Source organism: Trachurus japonicus, chromosome 6 (genome assembly GCF_045865225.1).
Source record: "Trachurus japonicus isolate A0001 chromosome 6, Traja_1.0".
Taxonomy (NCBI): domain Eukaryota; kingdom Metazoa; phylum Chordata; class Actinopteri; order Carangiformes; family Carangidae; genus Trachurus; species Trachurus japonicus.
The window spans coordinates 3,080,694-3,092,711 of NC_140912.1; the positions used below are offsets into that span (position 1 = coordinate 3,080,694).

Genomic DNA, 12,018 nt, shown 5'->3' on the forward strand with positions numbered 1-12,018 from the left:
ATATAGTAAAATTATATAATCTGAGTTTTAGCAGAGCCAGAAATCCTCTGGTTTTAGCGTTTAAGTGTGCGTTTTATTTTGAAGGTTTCCACCGGAAGTGATGTGTGTAGCAGCAGCTAGCTTGTCGGCAGACGCAGTGCTACTGTGGTTTCGCTGGGTCGATGCAGGGCTGTCATCTTTGCTAGCTGTAGCAAACACAAGCCGCAGTCTCGTCATGTCAAGCCGCCACCTCCCGACAACACAGGGCTGTTAACGCGTCCCTCTCGTCATAAGAGATCCACATTTTGGGGGAGGATAGAAATCTGGGCGGTGTTAGCAGAAGAGTGAGATGAAATGACAACGTCAACACTGCAGGTACGTTAGGGTATTAGCTGCTGCTAGCTGCTGCCCCTTAGCTCTATGGCTACAACTGGACACAACTTGTCTTTCTCTGAGCTCACAGCAGCAGCGAGCTAACCTGCTGCTGCTAACAAAACAGCTGACGCCAAAGCCCGCTGACATTGTTGTTGGCAAGCCAGTTCAGTTAACAGTACTTCCATTGTCTTACAGAAACATAACCATAAACATATTAATTTAACATCCCCGTGTTTATTAACTAAATAATTAAGAAATAATATAATTTTGACTAATTTGGTTGTTGTTCATGTGTTTGTGGGTTGCTAACTGACGTCAAACCCCAGCTGGGTGATGTTTATAACGGTAAGAGCCCGTTAGCTGGGCTGTGGCTCCTGTTTACAGACAGTTATAGGAGAAAAATGAAATATTATATTATGGATCTTTTAAATGTGGCGATTGGCTGAAGCAAGCGTTACAGTAAATTTATTTTTAAAACAATGAAACTTATATGATCTTATTGTATGACATTATGTGTCACTGATGCTTTGTTTTGGTTGCAGCTTCACTGTGCACATGAGCAGACTAATACAATGATGACTAACATGTACATTTTCCTGCCTCTATTTGTGTCTCCATCTGTCCTGTGATATGATTTATATTTGTTTGTTGCAGAAAGCGATTGATCTTGTGACTAAAGCCACAGAAGAAGACAAGGCAAAGAATTATGAGGAGGCCTTGCGCCTGTATCAGCATGCTGTGGAGTATTTCCTACATGCCATCAAATGTGAGTATTACAGCATGACTGGAGGTTCAACTATCCATCCTACACTAACTATTGCGCTCTTCTATTGACTTAAATATTGGGTTTATTCATGTTGCTGCATTGAAATGAATCGTCTTTTCCTATAGATGAGGCCCACAGTGACAAAGCAAAGGAAAGCATACGGGCAAAATGTATGCAGTACCTGGACCGAGCAGAGAAACTCAAGGACTACCTGAAGAATAAAGACAAACAGGGCAAGAAGCCTGTGAAAGAGGCACAGAGCAATGACAAGTATGTTGTCGTTTCCCCTGCTCTGTCAGTGAGCATGTAGACGTTAGTAGTGGGATTCTCTGTTTTTCCTGTTATTTTACATGGCTCTGTTTTCATCCTAGGAGTGATAGTGACAGCGAGGGTGAAAACCCAGAGAAGAAGAAATTACAGGAGCAGCTAATGGGTGAGTAGGAAAATCCATGATGGGTGTGAAATTACTAAAACTGTTATTTTGTCTTTTTTTCACGACCTCCTTGTTTCTGATGACTGGTGCAAAAGCAAGACAATAGGGTTTGTTGATACAGTAAAGATTTATACAGACTACAAAATATTAGCCAACTGAAATGGGAGTAAACAGCAGTTGTGATATGCACAATTTGGCATGTCCAAGTGTTGTGTATGATTGTCGTGACAAATAGTAAAAAAAAAAAAAAAAGGACAGGCTATGAAAGTATCAGCAATAACAACAGCTCAGCAATAATAATAATTATGACTGATTGAAAGACATAAGACCTAAATAATTGATGTAATTTCTTGTTAATATTTTTATTAGGAGGTAAGGCACATTAGAACATAAACCAATGTTATAATTACATTGAGTATCGCAACACATCTGCATCACAATTGAAAATGTAAACATATCGATACAATAGAAATACTGTGCATCATGATGAATGAAGAGCAAGACATACAGTCTGCCTCCTAGGATGTTTTCTTATTTTATATTTGTATAATTGATTGAATTGATGATTGAACTCTACCAGATTCAATGAAAGTAATGAGTTCTGGGTAGTGCTAGGTGAATGGCTGCCATGATGAGTTTCTCCAAGTTTGCATTTCAGGGTTGTTAAGCTCTTACTGATGTCCTCCTGCCTCTGTGTCCAGGTGCTATTGTAATGGAGAAGCCCAATGTCCGGTGGAACGACGTGGCCGGGCTGGAGGGGGCCAAAGAAGCTCTGAAGGAAGCTGTCATCCTGCCCATCAAGTTCCCTCACCTCTTCACAGGTACTGCTGCATCTGCTGCCTCCACATCTGCTTACATCCACTAATTGTAAAGATTCATAATTACCGAGAACTAATCTACTCAAACACTCTGTGATCTATCGTTCAACAATGTCCTGGAACTCTTTACCTCCTCACATATCTCACTCACAAAACAAATTCACTTTTAAAAAACTACTCGAGGCTCACCTAATGCAGCTGACCATATGACTGGGAATTCATTATTGGTATTACAATTAGGATTATTATGATAGTAGTGACAAAAAATATATTACAAATGTAGGGCATTAATATATGATATGTATGAATTATGATGTTTTTGATATATTGTGGTAGTATGCATGTATAAATTGGTGTGTGTGTGTGTGTGTGTGTACACATGTGTATTGTTGTTGTTATTGTTGTTTTTATTATAAGTGTTTATTATATGTGAAGTGTAGTTATGATTGGAATGTATGACTGTATGTATTGATGTCTGGGTATATCATTGATGTTACACTGTACTATGTACCCTATGGACCCCAGGAAGATTAGTGGTCGCCAAGGCAGCAGCTAATGGGGATCCATCTAATAAACAAACAAAAAAAAAATTACATACAATAAAAGCTGCTATGTGTGTGAGGAATGCAGGTGTTATTTTCATAATAAATATAACTCTTGTATATTTAGATAGTTTAGTTTTGATTATTATTATTATTTTATTATTGTAGAGCTGGAAAGCTGCTTTTGACCGTTAGTTGGTAGAGCAGTAAATGTTTTCATGGTCATCTCTGCACCTGATTTATCATCGTCTCCATTAGTCCTGCACAGCTGCAGCGGGCTACTGGATGCTCCCCCAGTAACTTGTCCACTAGTATGACCAACCGTCTCTCTGTTCTCAGGCAAGCGAACTCCGTGGAGAGGCATCCTGCTGTTCGGTCCTCCAGGGACGGGGAAGTCGTACCTCGCCAAGGCCGTGGCCACAGAGGCCAACAACTCCACCTTCTTCTCTGTCTCCTCCTCAGACCTCATGTCCAAGTGGTTGGGAGAGAGTGAGAAGTATGTCTCCTCCTCACACACACCTGAAATCATTGTGTTATAAACAGGGAAAGTCAGGACATGGGCTTCTTTTGCAGTGATCAAACATCTGTAGCTTGTTTTTGAAGCTGATCAAACCTACCTCCACCTCTCTGTAAACTAATTTCCTGTCAGACTAGAACAGGGACACTCCCTCATCACAATCATCATTGTATCCTACTGCACCTCCTTTCAAATGTGCTGTTCTTGTCTCTCACCTTCTCTCTCAGGCTGGTGAAGAATCTGTTTGACCTGGCTCGCCAACACAAGCCCTCAATCATCTTCATTGACGAGGTGGACTCTCTGTGCGGCTCCAGGAATGAGAATGAGAGCGAGGCTGCTCGACGCATCAAGACAGAGTTCCTGGTCCAGATGCAGGGTGAGCTGATGATGAGCTGAAGAAACAGAACAAACAGACTGATGTACAATAAGAATGCACAATTGACCTATGGCTAAGCCACGCCCCCAAACGCGATGAGCCAATCACAGTGCGCATAGCTAGCCCATACACTCGGACATTCTCTGCTTCCACGTCCATTGAAATGCATTGCAGTTAGTCAGTTTTCCTTCGTTTTTATATGTTTTTTCTTGACATTTTAAGTTTAAAATGGTCAAATGGTGTGCATGGGGTAGATGCAACTCCGACACTAGGTATCCCGAGAGGCTGGGCCACGGGGTGGATTTTTTTTTACCTTTTCCCAAGCCACATCTCAACCGAGAGAAGTGTCTGCTCTGGATAAAGTTATGCGGTAGACCTGCAACACCAACTAAACGTGGATAAAATTAACAAGGATGTCTACATCTGTTCTAAGTTAAGTCAACAACGTATTTGAGGCAACATATTGTCAGAGATGTTTAGATGTTAGCCAGTATCACAACTAAGCATAAAGTCCACTAGCTTAATGCTAACGTATAATGTAAAACTCCATAGATAGGCTAACAGACATTAGCCCGTCGCTATCGGCGTTTCGCGGCAACAGACAGTCATAGCAGTAAAGCTAAGTGAAGTTTTGGTGACTTCGAGATGATATTTAATTTTTCTGTCTCCAAAAATCATCAATTGCCTCCTGTGAAATATCTCCTACTGTGACAGCTGCCATAGCAACTGTCACCGAATGTTGACTGTTTGTCCGAGAGAGTGGAGGGGGCGGGGCTTATAGGTCAATTGCAGAGTGTGCAGTACCAAATTCTGTATTTATTATTATGTACTGTATAAGTAACATAGAAGGTCTGCTATATAAAAAAAACCCTCAGTGGACTGAGGGAAGCAGGAAGTGCTGGTGCTGACGGAAGACCTTTGGTTTTGTAGGTGTGGGAAACAACAACGATGGGATCTTGGTGTTAGGAGCCACCAACATCCCCTGGGTGCTAGACGCTGCCATCCGCAGAAGGTCAGGTGTCTCTTTACTTACTCTCACCCTGAGTTTGTTTTACAAGGGTTTTTTGGGGACATAATTCAAGTAACAAATGCTTTTATTCCACAGGAGACTTAAATACATCTCTGTCATTCATAGGAGACATTTCTTTTTTTAAAATACTTTTTATTAAGTATTTTCAGAGAAAAACAAGTTGACAACAAACTGTCAAGACAATAAAACAAAAACACAAATGAAAACATGGGGGCTCCTCAGTTGAAAGACCTATATATAATGTCCAGTGTCTTTACTTGTTAGTGTGTAGCGTCCTCAATTGTTTTGATAAAAGCAGCCCATTTCTCCCATTTCCTGGAAAAGGTTGCTCCTCTAGATCGGAGAGAGAAAGTCATCTTTTCCATTAAACACACAGAAACACGAGTGGGTTGCCTGGAACGCTACAAAGTCGTAAGTTGTGACTTGAAGCTGTAATTTACGATTTCAAAAGCCTGCCTGGAACGCAGCGTTAGCGAAAACGACCGGACCACTTACTTCTGCTTTAATGCTTGGAGATTCTGTTTTATACCAGCATTTTGTGTTCTTGTGATTGAGAGAATTTGCTTTTTATAAGAGGTGTAATGAAAAAAAGAATATCCAGCCAAATATTCTCCACTTCTTTGAACTTGTAGATGAAATGACTGCGTTTACATGCACTTCAGTACCCCGATTTCAATCGGGTTTTTTAAGTACCCCGATTATTGATCAAATTTGGGGTATGGTGTTTACATGAAGTTAGAGAAACCCGGTTATTCAGTATCCCTGTATACATGATAAATACAGTATCCCGGTTTCTGATTACTGCGTCTTACGTGCGTATGTGTGTTTCATTCATGTTTATTATTTACAACAGGAAGCGCAACTACTAGGAAATATGTAGGTCCGAAAATTTACAAATTAAAAATGCTGCCATGTTATATAACTTAATAAAAGAAAGGTAAATTCAATGCAGACTGATCGGTTTATCTTAAAACATGCATTTATTGATGTAAAAGTGGTGATTTCTGTACACACGTTAGGCGACAGAGCCTCCATGCAGGCAGCACTGCTCCTCCAATACACACATGAAGCTTCACTTTTCATTCAAACAAACTAAGGCAACTGCCACAATTGTTAGATTTCATCAATGAGACCAGCATTTATCTCCTAAAAAGAATTTAACCAGCCGGCAGTAAACATCTAAAAACCTACGGGTAAGTTAATTAACGACCGTCTTCTCTACCGAGGTGACGGAGTAGTCTGGCCGGCCGAGCAGCTCTGCAGACCGGCTGCTGTCTCTGTGATGTCACAGCTCACACACGGGGAGCTTCACTCCTCTGGAAAACGTCGTAGCAAACTTGTAAACAGCCGTCATTTGTATAAACCGACCGCACATTGGGGGACTAAACAGTTACTTTCTCGCATGAAAAAAACAAACAAAACAAACTTAATAGTCTCCTCGTCGCTCCAGAATGCGCTCTTGTTGTCGCCGCCATTTTGTTACGTAACGTATCTATGGTAACGGTTACGTCAGCTGGCTGAGCAGCTTTCAGATATCGGGGTACTGTGTTTACATGCTCCAGTATCCTGATTTCTTTCGGAGTTCTCCGGGCAGCAAAATCGGGTTTCTCAAAATCGGGATATGAGCTTATCCCGATTTCTGGAATCGGGAAATGGTGTTTACATGCGCAAACACAAATTCGGGGTACTTAAAAAACCCGATTGAAATCGGGGTACTGAAGTGCATGTAAACGCAGTTGATGTGCACTCCACATAGAACACCAATCCTCCTCTGATATTTCTATATTTAGTTCTTTCTCCTATTTTGCTTTAATGTATCCTGTGTTGATCCCATTCTGTTTCTGAAGGCCTTGATATATTTTAGATATTCTTTTTTTATTCTTTTTTTTATAGGCTTCAGTTAGAGTATCTATCACTGTATTGCCCTCTCTGGACAATGTTGGTTTGATTCTTTTATCGAAAAAATCTCTTATTTGCAGGTTACGAAAAAATCTTTGTTTTCCAGCCCGAATTCTTTTTGTAACTCACTGAAACTTTTTAAGAGCCCTCTATGAGTTATTGTGCATACTGCTGTGATGCCTCTGTCCCACCATCGCCTGAATCCAGCATCACTGATTCCTGGTTCGAATCTGGGATCTAGAGCAGGCCAAATTAATAATTTGATGTCTCCCTCCATATTGTATTCTTTTACCATCTTGTTCCATATTGTCAATGTTTGTTTAATAATTTCATTTTTGCTTTGTTGAGCCAATTTGTTTCCATAGGAGACATTTGACTGTACTTGTACACCATGATTCAGGCCAGCTGGTTCAGGATGTTTGTGTGCTCAGATAAAAAAATAGTTAAAAAGTAAATATTGTAGAAGTGATGTGTTTTAAAATGTAGGGTATTATATTTGAGTGGATGTGGATGTTGCGAGTGCACGTTGTCCGTTCATTTAGATGTAATGCAAGGTGCATGTCGGTTCACTAAAACATATGACTTGAACCAAACTAATGCTGTGTCTAAATTCGAATACTTCCATACTTACACTAAGTATTTTGAGTATGTAAGTGCGTCTCAACTGACTGAAGTATGTCAAAATGCAGTGCACTGTAAGTATCCGGATGGTCCACTCATAATGGCCAAAAAGTTGAGTGTGGAATGATGGACATTTCCCACCCTCAATGATCGCCGTCTTGGCTACGTAGTGGAAGATAATATATGTAAATGAACATACTGGCAGGCAAATGTTTTCTGTCAGTATGAGCGAACGTCTCTGGTATGAGGAGCCGGCTGATGCGGCGGCGTTCGTGACCGCTAATTATTATTATTACAAACAAAACAAGCCAGTAGATGTGTTGACGGGTGACACTAGCGGTCCAAAAAAAGAAGCTGTTGGCAGCCGTTGCGATTGTTAGTTCCGGTGAGTGCACAACGATAGCATTCGATTTGAGACAACACTATCTGTCGAAATTTGCGCACTACAGAAGTAAGTAGTATACTACATGACAGGGTACTCATGGAAGTATGCGAGTTGAGACAAAGCATTACCGTGCTGGGTTCAGTTCCAAACCAAAACAGGTCACATCTTTAAAGGTTTTGTCAATCAGCAAGTTTGAAAATGTTCTGCCACTGAGTGAATACAGAACAGAATGGTTTAGATCAGACCTTGTTGCTTCAGTGAGCTGGAGGTGAATGCTCGCCTCTTCTTCATTTTCACAGAATTCACACTGATGTATCTGTAACTGTGTTACGTTCAGATTAGGGATGTCATGATTACTTGTTTTCACATTTAATCATGGCATTAAACGCCACGATTAATTAATTGTAAAGATTCATAAATACCGTCACTTTCCAAAAAAGATTATTTTGGAACCATATCGCCAGATCAGCGCCAAAGTAAAGGTGAATGCACAGATACTGGTCCATTTACCTAATGTAACATTGAATTTATAGGAATTTAAATGTTAGCGTGTCATTTGTAATTAAAAATGATTAAAATAATAAAGTTAAACATTTGGTATACAGTAGATGACAATTAATGACTTCAAATTTCAAACACTTCCCCTTGGGGATGATTAATTGGTCCTACATTAATAGATACTTAAATATTTTGACAAAATTTGATTTTACATATTCATAGTGTTGTGAAATTAATTAATGCATAATAATCGTGATAATTGTAATACTGTAATTATTACTCTGACAATAATCGTACCGAGAAAATCTCTAATCGTGACATCCCTAGTTCAGATACAAACAGCCTGGCTCTGTAAAGTCTTTACTAGGTCAGAGTGCTGCTCATCTACTGTGATGTGAAGCTGATGATCACGTTGAACGTTCCTTGTCCTCTGTCACGTGTCAGATTTGAGAAGCGTATCTACATCCCTCTTCCGGAGGAACCGGCTCGGGCTCAGATGTTCCGTCTTCATCTGGGCAACACGCCACACAGCCTGAGCGAGGCCGACCTGCGGCAGCTCGCGCGCAAAACAGACGGCTACTCCGGAGCCGACATCAGCATCATCGTTCGGGACGCGCTCATGCAGCCCGTTAGGAAGGTCCAGTCTGCCACGCACTTCAAAAAGGTGAGTTCATGAGGGATTGGTCGCGCTTTTGCTCCGGTGAATGTTTTGACATCATTTTTTACGCGTCTGGTGGCTGCTCCTGCAGGTTCGCGGTCCATCCAGAAGCAACAACCAGGTGATGGTGGATGACCTCTTGACTCCGTGTTCCCCTGGCGACCCTGCAGCCATAGAGATGACCTGGATGGATGTGCCTAGTGATAAGCTACTGGAGCCCATAGTCTGCATGGTGAGTGATAGTGCTACAAAGGTTAAAAAGTAAGTTTGAGGACAATGATTGAGATTTAGTGACAATACAGAAGCACAGTTAAGCACTGTTTATGTAGATCAGAGCATATTGATGATATTTTTATTGAAATTTGGTTTTTCAATCCTAAAATGATTCTCTTCCCTGTCTCAAAAGGACTAGAAATGATTGTAAGGACTCGTAGCCCCTGGTTCACAAAAAGGTCTCTATCATAGATTAATACTGAACAAGTCCTCAAAGAGTCATTTATTATTATATATCCCAGCACCATGTGTTCTCTATGACAACATTAAGCTCATGTCAATGCAGCCAGTCTTGAACAGTCGGAGCACAAGAAACTGTCTGTTTGTCTTAATGCAGCATTAATATACCTACATTGACACAGCAGTGTTGTAAGTCCTGTTATATTTAAAGTAACATTGCAGAGTTTTTCGGCCTTAAAATAATGTTTCCAGACTCATTGCAATGGTAGAAAAATGGTTAATAGGATGAATGGTGCTGCCGCCGCAGCCTGAGCCGGGTCGCATCGGCTGAAACTGCACTATGTAACTTCCCTGCACGGGTACGAAACACCGCCCCCCCTCCTCCCCCCTCCCCTCTGCGTCGAGGGAGAGACGTGGTGGGTAAAAGCGAAACTACGGTTCTCCTCCGCTCGTCGTCGCCGTTGTTGCCGCCGCCGCTGCCCCCCCACCCCACACACCCCCTCCCCTCCTCCCCCGACCACCCGCCACACAGTCTCCTTGCAAACATGTGGGAAATACTGTCGTTTATTAATGGGAATAAACGCTGGATGCGCTCGCTGATAAGTTTCGTTTTCGTTTTTCCCCCCAGAAGATAGCGCTTCTCAACCAGATGGTGGAAGCACTGCGCTGAAACTCCGCAATGTTGCTTTAACATAGAGCTGCACAATGAATAATTGAAATAACATTATGGCCAAGTGCAGTTACCAAATCACAAGGCCTGCAATACTCGGTAAAAGTAAACACAACTCTGTTGTGTAATGTTAGCAGCATAGGCATTGTGGTGGTTGACACAACAGCCTACAAATCCCATTCCCATGTAAAGGAGTGTGTTTGTTTGGTCCAAGACACAACATCATGACACAACATTTTTGTTTCCAAAGACTTGAGTCAAATTGAAGGATGAACAAAGTGTTTTGAACTGATTTGGATGAAAATAAAATTCACTGTAGAGTGAAAAAACACAAATAGATCAAGGGTCAAATATTCATGAGGTAAAACCACACAGTTGATTTGTGTGGGAAATGAGTTTATTGGTGAAAGTAGATGAAAGAGAGCCAAAAGAGATGATGAAGACACAATAACAAATGAAATCATTGTTGTGTGGGACTGTTACTGTTAGGTACATCCTGTTGTAGTTACATACTGTGCACTGAAACCACCACTTGTGTCTCCGCCTCCTTCACAGTCGGACATGTTGCGCTCTCTGTCCACCACCCGTCCCACCGTCAACACCGAAGACCTGCTTAAGGTTAAGAAGTTCACAGAGGACTTTGGGATGGAGGGCTGAGCTCCACATGCCCCCCCTCCCCCTCCCCCGGTCCACCAGAAGGGTCAAACTGCTCCCATCAACGTATCCCCCCCTCTACTGCTGTACCATCCTGTAGACCTCCACCCCCCCGCTGAGCGCTTGGTTCACTGCCTCTCATGGGTTTGAAACTAACCACTGGTCTGGTTGAACAGGTAAAGGACAACAAGTCGTGTATTTCTTACTTGTTTTTACCAGTCCAGTGTTTTTGAATCCCTGGAGGACGTTGACCAAATGCAACAATAGAAAATCTTGGTGTGAGTTGATAGCTGGACAACAGAGCCCGTGTCTGCCCCCCCCCATCCAACCCCTCCATTCAAGACAATGTTCCCTTACAAAGCCGCCGCTACAGCACATTCAAAGAACTTTTCATCTAGCCCGCATCGACGAAGGAAATCTGCATTGGAGTCTAAATGCATCAAGTTTGTCCCTTACTGAGCCGATTCTCTCTCTGACTGAAGGACTGTACATTTCTGTTGCCGTCGTGCACTTTGTTTTGGATCGCAATGAAGGACAGTGACGTTTGAAGAAGAAACAAACAAGAAGTTAGTTCTCCTGCCAGGCATGCGAGTGTGTGAATGCATCTACATGTTTTTTCTTAAACGTGTGTGTCTTAATGTTTACGTCGATATGTTGAGAGCCCTGTTATTTTTGTTATTTGATGAAAAGGTAAATGAAGTGATGATCACTGCCTCCACGTCCCTCTATGGCTCTGCGTCTTCACCGGGCCGGTAACTCTTGTGCTAGCCGGCTGCTGCAGCTTCAGCATTCATCGTCAGTATTTGCAACACAAGAGCTGCGCTTGACTGAGAGCCAAATGTCATGTTGACTGAATCCAAGAACATGAACTGGATTCAGAAGAACTGGGTGGTGATACTCCAGTCGCCCTAGAGATACCAGTCTCACCTCCATGTCTCCGTAGTGGCTGTTGTGGAGCTTTAAATCCTGTCCTCTCGTCCATGTTGGTCCAAAAGTCATTCGTGATCTTGGAAGAAACAGTAGGGAAGAAAAAAACCTCATGGCGGCATCTGATTGGTGAGTTTTTGATCAGATCACATGATCTGCATGGAGGAGAGGTGGCTCCACAACAGACACTAAACACACCAAGTGGTGAGATTCTTTTCTCAGCTGTTATTTCCAATGAAAGATGGACTTTGTTTTGTTTTGTTTGTTGATGTTTTTTAATAAGCTCCATTTCCCAGAATGCACCTTCCTGTTTGAATGTTGATACCATGGACGTTTGTTGTTTTGCGTAGCAGTCTGTTCACAAAGGCTTAGATCTCTCATCTCTTTCAACATGGACACTTTTTTGTTTTTGTCCTG

General features: G+C 41.9%; 2 protein-coding genes across 2 annotated transcripts in view; one reads left to right on the top strand and one right to left on the bottom strand.

Annotated features, from left to right (window-relative positions):
* cdk10 (cyclin dependent kinase 10) overlaps nucleotides 1-12,018 on the bottom strand; it is a 192,800-nt gene that overhangs the window by 160,102 nt on the left and 20,680 nt on the right. The gene's annotated exons all lie outside the window — the stretch shown is intronic.
* On the top strand, nucleotides 114-11,388 carry vps4a (vacuolar protein sorting 4 homolog A). Its single transcript, XM_085778299.1, has 11 exons — nucleotides 114-354; nucleotides 1,009-1,120; nucleotides 1,246-1,390; nucleotides 1,492-1,553; nucleotides 2,255-2,374; nucleotides 3,253-3,409; nucleotides 3,658-3,806; nucleotides 4,737-4,818; nucleotides 8,684-8,903; nucleotides 8,989-9,129; nucleotides 10,576-11,388. Exons 1-11 carry the CDS (start codon nucleotides 334-336, stop codon nucleotides 10,675-10,677), a joined length of 1,311 nt encoding a protein of 436 aa, XP_085634425.1. The 5' UTR covers nucleotides 114-333; the 3' UTR covers nucleotides 10,678-11,388.